Raw genomic sequence first — 14,036 nt, 5'->3', positions numbered from 1 at the left:
AATACACTATTTTTTTTTTTTTTGTTTTTCTATTGCAAAGATGGGTGTTTGGGGAGAGACTGTAGCAAGCACTGTAGGCACCTTACCTACTCAAAAACCATTTGCTGTAGAAAAAAAGCAAAGACATTGCATTGTTTAATTAATCAATCCTTCCAGTTTCTATAGATAACAGCTTGCTGGTCTTACACTGACCAGAAACAGGCTTATTTAATGTGTTTTTAGCCGTTCAGCTTCGTCACAGCTAGCCGTTTTTTGACTTGCTCTCCCTAGTGTAAATTGAAATAACAATTCAGAGTAAGACATCTAAGGATTTTTCAAAAATTTTCATGTAACATTCATTTCACATTTTTGGCCTATATTCAAAGACACAAGTCAAAATTGAAAGCAATATTCACTTTATTGTGTTCTGCATCGTTCAACTCATCAATGAAACATGTCAGAGAATGCATTCTATACAATCAGCAGGTTGGAAAGTAAACTGAATAGAAATCAAAACACAGGCCTATGCAGGCTTACACAAGTGATGTGAATGAACATTATGAGGTTAATTATTCTCTCCTGGAGTGTATTTGTGGTTATTCACATTAGTGATATATTCAACTACAAGGGATCTCATACCTGAAGTAGTTTTAATGCTTCTAAATAAATATAAACACTGCCACCGTTTTGTGTGCGTTAAGATGCTGGATGGGCTAGCATGACCTGGGTAGTTTCAGTAATACAACAGAAATAAGCAAAATCCAAGGAAATAAATTCAGGTAAAAATCATTTTTGAGAAAGTATCTTTTCTTTTAAAACACTGAATTAACAATTTGGAAACACCAAAATAACATCGAGCTTTATGATTATTTATGATTGTGTTGTATACTCTTTAATATGCCACAGTCATTTAATTGTCTTTAAAAATCAGCATAATTTTTACGTCTTCATTTCTATTCAATGAAGGCTAGTAGCTCCCTCTTTTGGCAAGATAAGTATACTTTTCCCCTCGTTCCACCTAAGCAGAACAGTTTTCAAGTTTCACATCCCTAGTTTCTGCTAGCTGTTCAATTCAATCAGATACAATAACTATTAACATATGTATGCAGTCAGACAAGAACAACAAAAAAGAACAAAATATTCTGATTTCATTTAAACAATTCTATCAAATATTAAAATAAAATAATATTATGCAGTGGGCTATATGACCTGAATCAGACTTTGCTGGGAAACATTTCGATTTGAGTCAGACATGCTGTGCAAAGCTAACTTTGGACGGAAACAGTATCATCCTCTCTATCTGTTAGAAATAGCCAACACTCATTTTGTAATGCTCCACTGTCTTAAAATATCTTCTGCTGCTTTCAGGGTCGAGTCCTCCTGTTTATAGCAAACAAAATACAAAAAACATTAAGTTTAACATTACGATAAAGTAGGCCTACATTATGCTGGAAAAACGTCAGGTCATCTTAATTTTTTAAGGAAAACTTTTTTTTTCTTTTTTAATTCTCAGCTTGTGGGTACTGGAGTTAACTCAAAAAACATTTTTTAATGCATCTTCATCATCATCATCATCTGTGAAGAGATGCCATAATACTATTACAATAATTACAATAATTAGTATTTATTATTAATTTGCACTATATTATTTCTACTGTTTAGATACAAATTAACCAATTTACCTTGACAAAGCAGAACCTGATGTACTTCTGGAAGTCGCCTCTGTGTTCTGGGCTGTAAAACCCAGACACAGGGATAGTGGCCAAACCCTGAGGAAACATACAGATCATAACCTGTTCATATCAGAATAAAAATCTTCCATGTATGACTTTGTTCAAGGGTTGTTCCACATTTTGGTCAAAGGAATTTATGTGTACCTTCTCTTTGATAAGCCATTTGACAAATCTGAAGTCATAGGGTTCGTCCTTTGTGCTGGGGTCATTCAGGTCAACCTCTACAGGACAGACATTTCAAATTAATACTGGTTTCAGGCTACTTTTGGACTTCACAGAGAACATCCACAATGCCTATCTTTTCTGCGTAACGATATGGGCTTTTCTTGCAAAACAGTGGGTTTAATTACTTATTATTTACCCTTATTATAGTTTTGTCTTTAGCTAGTAGTCATCTGTGATAGAGTAGCAGGCCCTATGTAGGTTAATGCAATTGCTAGCTTCTTCTTCTGAATTCACTTTAGTGGAAACACTGTAGGACAGATAATCTGTCAATTATCACAACAGTGCCGCTTGATGCTTGAATGAACCCTCTAACTAATCACAATATTTTTTCCACAATAATTTGCACCACCTAATGAGGGACTCTTGACAAATCACAGCTCCAGATAAGTGTTTCTGTAGGTGTTCTGATGAATCAGAGTATTTATGTAATATAGAGCTTGACCAATATCCTGGCTAGCCAATTATATTGTCCCAGTATTGGAGGTTTTACCTGAGATTTAATTGGTATTGGCAAAAGTATTGCAGGCAACACACCAACATTTATTTTTTAGTTGCAGCACCACCAGAATTATGGGTATCAGCCCCACTCCAAGTGCAACAATACTTTAAGACTGAGATATTTATTTGAGTTTTAAAAAATGTAAAAATTGAGTCATATTTGGCAAGTCACAGTTGACAACCAACAATGCCTGTCGGTAAAAAAACTGTACCCCAAAATTACTTGAGTATAAAACATTAAAATCTAAAACATAAATATAAAATTATACTGGCTATTTTTAGGCCTTTAAAATCATTACTGGCCACAAAACCTCCATGTGTCAGGCTGTAACGTAACCCAACAAAAGTAAATTATTTTGGTCAAAATAATGTGAGCACATCTATAAGCACATCACATTACTGATTTACCAACCCATTTTAATACATAATAAATATGTGTATAGAATACATTAGTGTACTGCAATACTAGTATTTTCTCTATATTGTGCAATCCTAACACACAGTCTTAAGGATTCTGATCAGAGATGAATGAGAATAAACAAATTTTCCACTGATTGTGAATTTCAACTTTCAGGTTTCAATATGCTTCAATATACCGCAAAGTCCAGACGTAATGCTTACTCAGACTGGAGATGTCTGTGATCATGAAATATCCACCCTGGGGCATGATGGGTTCCAGACCCACGCTCCTCAGACACTCAGCCAGCCTGAGGCGTTTAGCGTGGAGTTGTGCAGGTAACTGTTTAAAATAGCTCTCTTCTGTGCCAAACGTGTCATATTCCCTCTGAAAGCCCACCGCCACAGCCTCCTAGAGAACAACCATTAGTACACTCATCTGATTTAAACTGTCTAATCCAGTATATGGCAATACGTAAAATATTTGCTACTACATAATCAGACATACCCATTAACAACAGGCCTTGTAACATTTTGTCATTATTGTTGTATTTTTCTTTCTTTTCATTACGTTCTGGTATCTGAATCAATTTAAAGTATATGATTAGGGCCCAATTCCATTTTACCCCTCACCCCTACCACTTAGCCCTTACCCCTCCGTTTTGTGCGTTCACGCCTAGGGGTAGGGTGTCCCGATTCTTGTTAAGATAGAGGGGTAGGGCGAAGTGTTAGGGCTACATGGCCCTCCAAATGGAGGTTTTTCAGAGACACACTCCAAACAGAGTGTTACAAAAAAAAAAAGAAAAACCGGTAGCTAGCTAGCTAAATTTCCCATTCCACCTTAAATGGTGTCAGTACTGCTGCATCATTTAAGGTGGAATGGGAAAATTCGAACAAGAAGCTAGCAATTAGCTGACTTCAGTTTCATTTCACTGAAGAATTAGACGTGGGTGATAAAAAATAGTTGCCCCCCTCCTTTGAAGGCATACGATTCCCTAAATGTAACTAAAGCCCAGCAATGAGGCTGCTGGACTTTACCCTCCTCTGCCATCACTGCAGACTGGCAGGGTCGCCTACAAAGCATCGCTAGTAGCCTGGTAATGAAGTAATGTGCTTTTTTAATTTGAGGGTTGTCCCATTTCATAGGGGAAGATTTCAACCACTACCCCATGTAACTCAGTTCCAAGAGACAAGATGACACTCGAAAACAAGGGGTAGGGGTAAAAATAAGAAATGGGATTGGGCCTAGGTCTAGGCAAACCACTAGACAAAACACACACACACACACACACCACAACATCATTTTGTGTAGCCTCAAAACAGAATGGTTACACCACATCCCTAATAAATTCTCTTCCTATTTTTTTTACTTGCACAAATTTTAGTCTATTTAAAATAAAAATAAAACAAGATTCTCCTATAATGAGCTGTGCAAGCTGAAGCAGTCAAACCTTATATTACAATTTTAGCCAGATATGCTATATAAAGCTTAATTTGGACAGAATCAATATCATCCTACAGGTGTCTATATGCATTCTGAGGTGTCTTTTACCTGAGCAGCAGTGGCACAGTGGTACACTGAGTTCTGATGGACAGTTTTCAAGTGCTTTATCATGTTGCCTGGTCCCATTGCCCAACCCACCTAAAACACAAGTACATGGAAGCATGAGCACACTGGGCCCTTGAATCAAACTAATCCAGGGGTTCCCAGTATCAGTCTTGGCAACACTATGCTCTGCACATTTTTGTGTTTTCCCTACTCTACACACCTGACCCAGCCCACAAGGCACTTGTTAGCTAGCTGAACGAGTTGAATGAGTTAATGAGGTGTGCTACATGACACAAGTATAGCGTGAACTCACCAGGAGTGGGTTTGGGAACCCCAACACTAATCAAACAATTTGTTCTGGCCTCAAGTTTCATCACATTTAATAACTTGGCTAAAACAAATATTCCTAGATCTGTAACTATGTTCATAAAATGGCCTGGAGTTAAAGAGTTTAGATTTTGTCATGTAGCAAGACCAATACATAGACGTAGCAGTCTAATTTGAGATAATGATTATCTGGGCTCCTTCTTATCTTAGCAGTAAGGACAACAAAGCAAATCAAGTGGATAGAAGAACTGAGTGATTTTGAAGAGTCTACAGAGACTTCAAGAGTTTTAATGGCTTACTTTCCATCCTGTGGCGCTGAAGCTCTTGCCTGCACTTCCAATAGTAACTGTGCGCTCCCACATGCCTGGTAGGCTAGCTAGAGAGAAAACACAGATCATAATGATTCAATGATTTTGGAATGTTATATTTAAATACAAGCAATTTTAATAATGTTCAATAAAGTGTGCACTCGTGTTTTGGCCAAAATTGTTTCTTCAGGCTATTCTTTTTTAAATGTACAAATCATGATGTATTGTTTTTATTGTCAAAATATGCAAATTGAATTGTAACTGAATCATATAGAATTATAGAAGTCAAACATTTTTCAGCACCTGTTTGCTACTGCATGCCACACTTAATTTTAGTAACATTTAGACTACCCAGCAAAGACCTATGTAAGAGCCTGCCATTCTCAAAAAATGTAAACGATTATGTAATGACTGTAAAAGTGTTAACTAAAAATCTCTTAAAATTCATTGCCTGCAAAAAATTCGTACCTATTTTAATATGCTGTACTCCGTCATACGTGAGCCATTCATAGACCTCATCGCTTATGCAAATAATATCATGCTTTATACAGAAATCAGCTATCATCTGCAACTCATCCTTTTGAAAAACCTGAAAAATAAGAGGTTAAAAGAGAGGTACATACGAAAGATAGTCATTTACGCAGTTACAATTTGAACATTCTTTTCGTTAATCTTCATATTATCCACTGGTTTGGGATCATGTTGGCACTCGGCAGTTATAAATGAGCCTTTACTTATGCTTTTTCTTAGCATTTGTAGCAAATGGAGAAAAAAAGCTTCATTAAGCAAATGACCCTTATAACGTATGTTTAATCTGGAAACAGATCATTCCAAACTCACCTTGCCTAATGGGTTATTAGGAGTGTTGATGACGATAGCTTTTGTGCGAGAGTTCAAATTACTGGCTAGCTCTTCAGGACATAAAACCCAATCTGCACTGGACAAACCAGGGCCAGCGGATTTTCTCTGTGGATAGATGCACATGCCAGTAACACCATGTTTAGTTTATAGTAAAAAGTGCAAAGTGTATAAATTAAATGACTGACGAACTAGCAACAATTAACTCACAGGTTTTAGTGGGACATAGACAGGTGTTCCTCCTGCCATCGTGACCATAGGCTGATAGCAGTCAAAGAAAGGCTCCACAATGATCACCTGACACATAGGACAAGGATAACAGAAAAAGGAGAGAAAGTCAGGAACATTAGTCTACCAGACTATAAGAGCAATAAAGAAAGAAAGAATTAAAGAAAGTATTTAAGCCATTGTCTGTATTTTAAATATGGTACATGTCCAAATGTATGCATACAACCTTTCTAATTCGTCTACTTAAAGGTGCACCCATTGCTGACAAGAGTTTGTATAATCTCCACATAAAAGTAATCACAATGAAATGGGATGCTCTGGAGCAACTGCACATGAACATAAGGTCACCATGCCCAATGTCAAATATTGGCGAGAAGGGTATAAAGCTCCCCAGCACTGTGTTGTGAAGTAGTGGAACTGCATCCTCTGGAGTGATACCTTTGGGCTGAGCTGGAGTGGAGTCTGTGAGATCTAATCCAAAACTATTTATTCAATTTCAAGACCTGACCTCATTAACATTCTTGTGGCTGAATGCAATCAAATCCTCACAGCCAACATCACTTTGCTGAGCCTACCTCATCACCCTCATCAATCAGAGCCTGAAAGGTGCAGAAAAGAGCCTGATAGGCTCCCACAGTAACCAGGAAGTCCTCCATAGGGTCAATTTCCTGGTCCACAATCCTCCCAAAGAACTTTGCAAGGATCTTGACAAGCGCTGGGTGGCCCTGTAGGTCACATTACACTTTTCCTCAATAAAATGAATAACAGTGGGCCTCATTCACCAACATCTTACTACGTTTTCTCTAATAAATTTGTTCTTCAGTAATGTCCTAAGTAAATGTCTACGTCAGATTCATACCATGTTCTTAAACCGCAGACTTGTTCGCACCTTTGTGCTCGAGTGTGCGTAGATTCTAAGAATAAATCCCAAATAAGAAATCATTGGTGAATGTCAGAATCTTCGTGAAAACTGTATAAGTGGGTTTTAAGAAGACATTTCTTCTCATTAACAGCTGGTGAATGAAGCCCAATTACTTATTCTATAGAAGTGGATAAGGCCTGGTTCTCCTTGAAAAAAATAATGGGGAATGCATGTCACTTCTGGACTCTTTGTTTTAATCTTATGTTCATATTAAATTATTTATTGCCAAACACTTTTTGGGAAATGCTAAAAGTCAGCCAATGAGAGCACAGAAGAGTGCAAGCTGGGAGAGAATAAAAAAATAAAAAACAAATGTCTTACGAAGGCTCGTGTGTACTGATGCATGGAGGCACCTCCAGTGATGGCACTGCAGAAAGCCTCTTGGATGAAGCTGGGAGGAGAGAAGTCAGGGAACCCCTGACCCAGGTTCACCACATTATAATCAGCAGCTAGCTGTGTAAACTCCACCCTAGCAGACAAAAATAAGTAGTTACAACCTGACAGAAATACTCAGGACCTAAGCTACAGGTCAGTGGTGTCACTAAGATTAATTTCAGACACTCACAGACGAGTTTCCTAGTATTTATTTATTTAGAAAATGAAATGAAATAAAAAAGGTGCTTCCACCAACTATAGGTTAGGTGCCACAGAAATAAAAAAAACCAGCCAGAAAAAAAAGATTCATCCTATACATAAAAGAGGATAACTTTAATTGGTTGAAAACAATGTTTCGGCCCACTTGGCAAGGCCTTCACCAGATTTAATCAGATTCTTCAGAAGATGAAGTAACTTTCTAGTGCACATTAGCTTGTTATCTTCTCATAATGACATGATTCTGGGAAGCAACCAGGAGAAATGTCTACAGCTGTACACACTGCCATTTGGTATACAGTAACCGACGTTAGTTTTGAGACATATTTTGCTAAAATATATACAGGTCTGATCTCACGAACTTTGTTATTTAGGTCTTCTTCCAAACCATTTGAAATCCTGCAGGTAAATAATTACCAAATGTTCTTGTCGACTCCCTCGAGCCTTCGAGCGTGCAACTGGCGAGCCATGATTGTCTGAATAAGAAGTAAATTAAAAGTGAAACGTTATGTCTAAAGCAGATTCATATACGATCACTGTAGCCAGAAAAAAAAACTTAGTTAGCTAACTTAGCATCTCTCACCTTGTTTTGGCAGCTTGAGAGAATCGGCGTTACTGATCTTTTCCAAATTGAAGCCCAATTAAGCACCGGTCTCCTCAGCATACCAGTACATAAATGGTGCCTTCCACGAGAGTAGGAAATGATAAGTTTGTGAATTTGGAAAGACTTTCACACTGAGTTACTTGTCGAGTACCGTTACCAATGCAAAGCCGGTTTCTTATCGGAGGCCGACAGTGATACACTCACATACGCACAAACAACTTTAGCGACCTTTCAATACATTGTGCCTCGACAGTTTACAAACACAAAGAAAGCGAGGCTGATGGTGCGTCCTGTCTTTGCATTGCTTAAATACAATATTAAGAATTCGATATTTACCGAACGAAAGTTCCAAGACAGCTTCTGCATTACAATATCAGCTGACGACGTCACATGTACACAACACCACAGACACTCCTCCTCAACCTTGAATCCTGGCTGCGTCCAAAACTGCATACGACCACACTAGTGAGTATGGCAGAACATATCTATGTGTCAGAAGCAGTATACCACCATCTTCATTAGTACAATAGTATGTGGTTTTGGACGCAGCCCTTGTTTTAAGACAGCTTCCTGTGTGGGCGGAGCTACTAGGGCAACGTCCCAATAGACCAATAGACCACTGTAGTCGTGCGCCATTCTGTAGTCCTCTTTATGTCCATAGATACCTAGATGCCGCGTTGGGCCAGCCAGGCACGTCAACGGCGCTGCCATTTTAGGGCGGTCAACATCGCTGCTGGACTGCTTTCCGTACCATTACAGAGCAGCAGTTTAAGAAATTATTTAGGATTATATAACGGAGGGAACGCAGCGATCCCCGCTCATGTTTGTGTGATTCGTATTGTTTGTGCGAAGTTTACGTGTAGATCTATGGCCGTGTGGTTGGTGATGCACAGAGAACCTGATGTGATTTATATATATATATATATATATATATATATATTAAGGTTATTTCATTTAATAGTCCGTACACTCTTTAATCCGTGTAGATGTTTAGAATTGATTAGCATTTTATTATACGAACCTTAAATTAGGTTATCAGTTATTAAAGAAATGAAAATCAGTTGACTAATAAGGAAGTCGTGGCCGATTTAATCTTGAGACTCATCGTCTTTCAATACAAGTGAATTTGTTCACAAGCGGATCTTGACCGCACCAATATGGCGGACGCGCAGACGTATCGCCTCACATAGAGAACAGGCAACGCGGTATCTAGGAATGTATATCTATGGTTACGTCCATATTAGGAACTCCGGTCTAAGCCCCATGTCTCTATGGCCAGAATGAATAGGGTTTTCGAAAAATCGCCTCTATCGCACCCTGTGTTAAATAAAAATGTTCAGAGCCCGATACGTTTTGTCCTGTGTATATTTTTCTCCCGAATACCACTGGATCCTCCGAAGCAGCAGCTGTGACTAGCTACTACAAACATTAGCAAAGGAGATAAAATACTGACCCACTGGTTCTGTGAAACAGCAAAAATAAGTTAATGTTACTCAGCTGTTAAGCGGAAATAGAGAAACCTCGTCATATCATGCCTTTCAGCCCTCCATGAAGCTGAGGTCAGCTTCTTTTTGGCCGGCTGCTTGTTCGAATTTTCCCGTTCCACCTTAAATGGCGCAGCAGTTCAGAACGTGACTGCTGCAGCTTTTAAGGCGGAACGGGAAAAGTCGAACAAAAAGCTGGCGAATGCCCTGAGAAAATGTCCTCAGAAAAAAATGTTACCAGCATTAAAATAATAATTAGGATATTCTGATAGCCTAAATCAGCTGATCAGGGGGTCAGCAGTAACATCTGTCTGTACTGGATTAGCCTGAGTGCAGGTACGTTTGTAGATCTTCTCAAATCAACCTAAAACCAAAGATCTATCGTGTTTGAGTGAGCATCAGATGAAGAACAGAGAACTGCAAGGAAACCTGCTGATTTTGTTCTGACTTCTTTTCATTTGCCCTCAGTTTGTACTTGGAAATGTTTACTGCCAAAACCTGCTTAAGGAGGCTGCCAGTCAAATGCCGTGAATTCAGTGCGCAGCAGCTTTAGCTTACATGTAGCAATAATTATATTTCAACTCTTTAACGACCTCGTATTTCAGAGGATCCAGTGATATTCGGGAGAAGAATGTACACAGGACAAAACGAATCTTGTTCTTAACATTTTTATTTAACACAGGGTGCGATAGAGGCGATTTTCGAAAACCCTATACATTCTGGCCATAGAGAAATGGAGCTCAGACCCGGAGTTCCTAATATGGGCATAAGAGCATGGCGCCGACTACAAAATGACGACCATTTGACGTCACTAAGCTACACGAAACTAAGGGGGGCTATGGCGGTGCTCTGACGAGCTGTGCTACCTTATCGAAATGTTCTACTGTCGCGCTTATTTACAGGTTTACCCGTAAATAAAACCTCCGGGTGGTATATTTTGATAGGCTAAAACTCCTTGTCAAAAATACTACCCATGTTAAAACTACGAGACTGAATTTAGCTTCTTTTTTCTCAGCTTCTTGTTTGAATGTTCCCGTTCCACCTTAAATGGTCCAGCAGCTGTGACTAGCTATCACAAACATTAGCAAATGAGACAAAATACTGCCCTGTCGGTTCTGTGAAGCAGCAAAAATAAGTTAATGTTACTCTGTTAAGCGAAAATATAGAAACCTCCTCATACCATGCCTTTCAACCCTCCATGAAGCTGAAGTCAGCTTCCTTTTCACCGGCTGCTTGTTTGAATTTTCCCGTTCCACCTTAAATGGCGCAGCATTTCAGAACGTGACTGCTGCACCACTTAAGGTGGAACGGAAAAAGTTCAACAAAAAGCTGGCGAATGTCCTGAGAAAATGTCCTCAGAAAATTTTTTACCAACATTAAAATAATAATTAGGATATTCTGATAGCCTAAATCAGTTTATCAGCGAGTGATAATCTGCTTAAAGAGGCTGCCAGTCTAATGACGTGAATTCAGTGCGCAGCAGCTTTAGCTTACATGTAGCAATATTTATATTTCAACTCTTTAACGACCTCGTAATTTGGAGGATCCAGTGGTATTCGAGAGAAGAATGTTCAAAGGACAAAACGTATCGGGTTCTGAAGATTTCTATTTAACACAGGGTGCGATAGAGGCGATTTTTCGAAAACCCTATACATTCTGGCCATAGAAAAATGGAGCTTAGACCCGGAGTTACTAATATGGGCATAAGAGCATGGCGCCGACTACAAAAGGACGACACGACTACAGTGATCTAAATGCGCGCTACCTGTCTAGAACGTTGGTATTACAAATTTGAAAATGCTCCAAATAAATTTTAAAGTTCGCCTCAACAGATTCTTGGCAGGTTCTGAGATTGCTTACAGAATGACTGAACTGAGTCGAAATATGAACTGGGTATAAATACAACACTAAGAATAATATTTTATTGTAAATCAGTTTGATCTTTTCAAAGTCGACCTGAGCCACTTGTGGTTAGAGCTGGGCGATATGGCCAAAAATGTTATACGATAAACAAAATTCATATCGTTCGATACATATCGCGATAAATGTCAAATCATTATTTCTTTCAAGTTTTGAAGGCTGATTTTTGCTCCTGGGTGGTTAATTGCTGTTTTAAACTATCCTTTATGGTCGGAACACAACAAACATTAGCCAAACAGTGGGTAATTTCACAAATCTGTCATGGGAAAGTGGGAGAAAGTGTCTGGTGAGCTGTTTTTACCAGCTGGAAAAGCATGGCCACAGTTTTCGTAATAGTCATAATTTAAGAAAGAAAAGATTATTTTTAGCTGTCTGGTGACAAGTGCTGGGCTATCCCGTTACAAATGCTAAACAAGTGGCCAACAACAGTGCTAAACTGTTTAGTTTCTCAACAACGTCAACTTAGTACGAACAGCAAACGTTAGCTGGCTCGGTAGGTCAGTGATGGATCACACTGCCTTACTGTCATCACTCCTACCACATCCATGTCAGAGCATTTCACAGTATTCAAACACCAGCTAGCAGACGTCTGGATCTCTCTATTCTATCGTAGTAGTTTGAGGGGTGAACCGCAATATATCTAACACCAGACAAACGGAGTCCTCCTTTTAGGTTTGTTTAAACTGAAAGCGGTGCGTGTCTTGTTTGATCTACAGTATCATCAGTTCACCGTGTTGTGCGAGTGATGGAGCGCTGCTTCAAGTTAGCCAGCTGCTAAAAGCTTCATGGAGGGTTGAAAGGCATGGTATGAGGAGGTTTCTATATTTTCGCTTAACAGAGTAACATTAACTTATTTTTGCTGCTTCACAGAACCGACAGGGCAGTATTTTGTCTCATTTGCTAATGTTTGTGATAGCTAGTCACAGCTGCTGGACCATTTAAGGTGGAACGGGAACATTCAAACAAGAAGCTGCGAAAAAAAGAAGCTAAATTCAGCCTCGTAGTTTTAACACGGTTAGTATTTTTGATATGGAGTTTTAGCCTATCAAAATATCCTACCTACCTAGAGGTTTTATTTACGGGTATACCTATAAATATGCACTACGGTAGAAGATTTTGATAAGGTAACTGTAAGCATAACTCGTCAGAGCACCGCCACAGCCCCCCTTAGATTCATGTAGCTTGGTGACATCAAACTGATGCGCAGTAGCTTTAGCTCGCATGTAGCAATATTAGTGTTGTAACGTTACCTCTTTAACGACCTCGTAATTCAGAGGATCCAGTGGTATTTGGGAGAAAAATGTACACAGGATCGTGTCGGGTTCGTATCGGGTTCTGAACATTTTTATGTAACACAGGGTGTGATAGAGGCGATTTTTCAAAAACCGTATTCATTCAGGCCATAGAGAAATGGGGCTTAGACCAGGAGTTCCTAATGTGGGCATAACGAGGACTACAGTGGTCTATTATCCTCGCAGAAAAGGCTCGTTCTGCTGGTTGTTTTGATGTTCATGACACACGTGATGCACTCATGTGACATTACTAATTAGGATGTGCGCATGCGGGTCGTTTCAGGACGCCAGTTCGTTAACATTAATTACAGATTTGAGTCACTTACCTAAACGAGTGTAAACAATCATGTGAGAGAGATCGGATCTGAGCAAAATATAAGATTTAAGCAATGAGGCTTGTAATGTGAACGTAGCCTTAGTCATGCTTTAAAACTATTATACTTTATATGTTATACTTTAGCTATATCAAATTCAAAGGAAATCATAACCACACACACACAGACATTTTCTAAACCACTTATCCAACCACAGCTGGAAAATAAAGCACCACAACTTGTGCGAAAGCAGTACCTCTTTCAATAGCAGAGTATTAGAATACATATATGCTACAAGCAAGCTAACACTCCTGCGCACTTGATGATGTGGCATGAAAGTAAGTCTACTACTAAACCTCAATACTATTATATACTACCACAAGCTCCTAAATGTGCAGCATATAAATGCCAAATCCTCTAAATTACCAATTTGGACAAAGCTTACCAGTATTTTGGTGAGGTTACCAGTCTTATGATGTCAATTAAGTGTGCTTGCAGTGCATCATGTGGCAAATGAAACACTCCAAAGCCGATATACTTTCTCCGGTGTACAGTATGAGTCCTCAAAATACAAATAATTATAGAGTAGTGTATTCAAGAAATGTTTTGGCATGCTAATTTTAGGTTACCTGTTCTGCACTTTCAATAAACATTTATTTATAATTTATTGCACAGTCAAACTACCTCGGCCATTTAGAGGCAAAGGGATCTTTTAGACACTGTGGGTTAAGAAAGTACATAAGCTAATGCTAGAGTTAACAGTTTAGCTTTAGATGAGAGGCAGTCATCGTCTTCTACACCAGGTAAA

General features: G+C 38.9%; 1 protein-coding gene across 2 annotated transcripts; it reads right to left on the bottom strand.

Moving 5' to 3' along the window:
• Positions 1–378: 378 nt before the first annotated feature.
• Positions 379–8,780, bottom strand: kyat1 (kynurenine aminotransferase 1). 2 transcript variants are annotated; one of them, XM_036562995.1, is made up of 14 exons: positions 8,555–8,780; positions 8,198–8,297; positions 8,032–8,090; positions 7,345–7,492; positions 6,677–6,826; positions 6,084–6,170; positions 5,856–5,981; positions 5,484–5,604; positions 5,007–5,083; positions 4,384–4,473; positions 3,057–3,243; positions 1,857–1,933; positions 1,662–1,748; positions 379–1,359 (listed from the first exon to the last, which is right to left on the bottom strand). In XM_036562995.1, exons 2-14 carry the CDS (start codon positions 8,276–8,278, stop codon positions 1,300–1,302), a joined length of 1,350 nt encoding a protein of 449 aa, XP_036418888.1. In that variant the 5' UTR covers positions 8,279–8,297; positions 8,555–8,780; the 3' UTR covers positions 379–1,299. The 2 variants fall into 2 exon arrangements, with proteins under 2 accessions (XP_036418888.1, XP_036418890.1); XM_036562997.1 differs by having other exon boundaries at positions 8,198–8,780.
• Positions 8,781–14,036: the final 5,256 nt, after the last annotated feature.

This window comes from Colossoma macropomum, unplaced genomic scaffold (genome assembly GCF_904425465.1).
Source record: "Colossoma macropomum unplaced genomic scaffold, Colossoma_macropomum, whole genome shotgun sequence".
Taxonomy (NCBI): Eukaryota; Metazoa; Chordata; class Actinopteri; order Characiformes; family Serrasalmidae; genus Colossoma; species Colossoma macropomum.
This window is presented reverse-complemented; position numbering and strand designations above follow the sequence as displayed.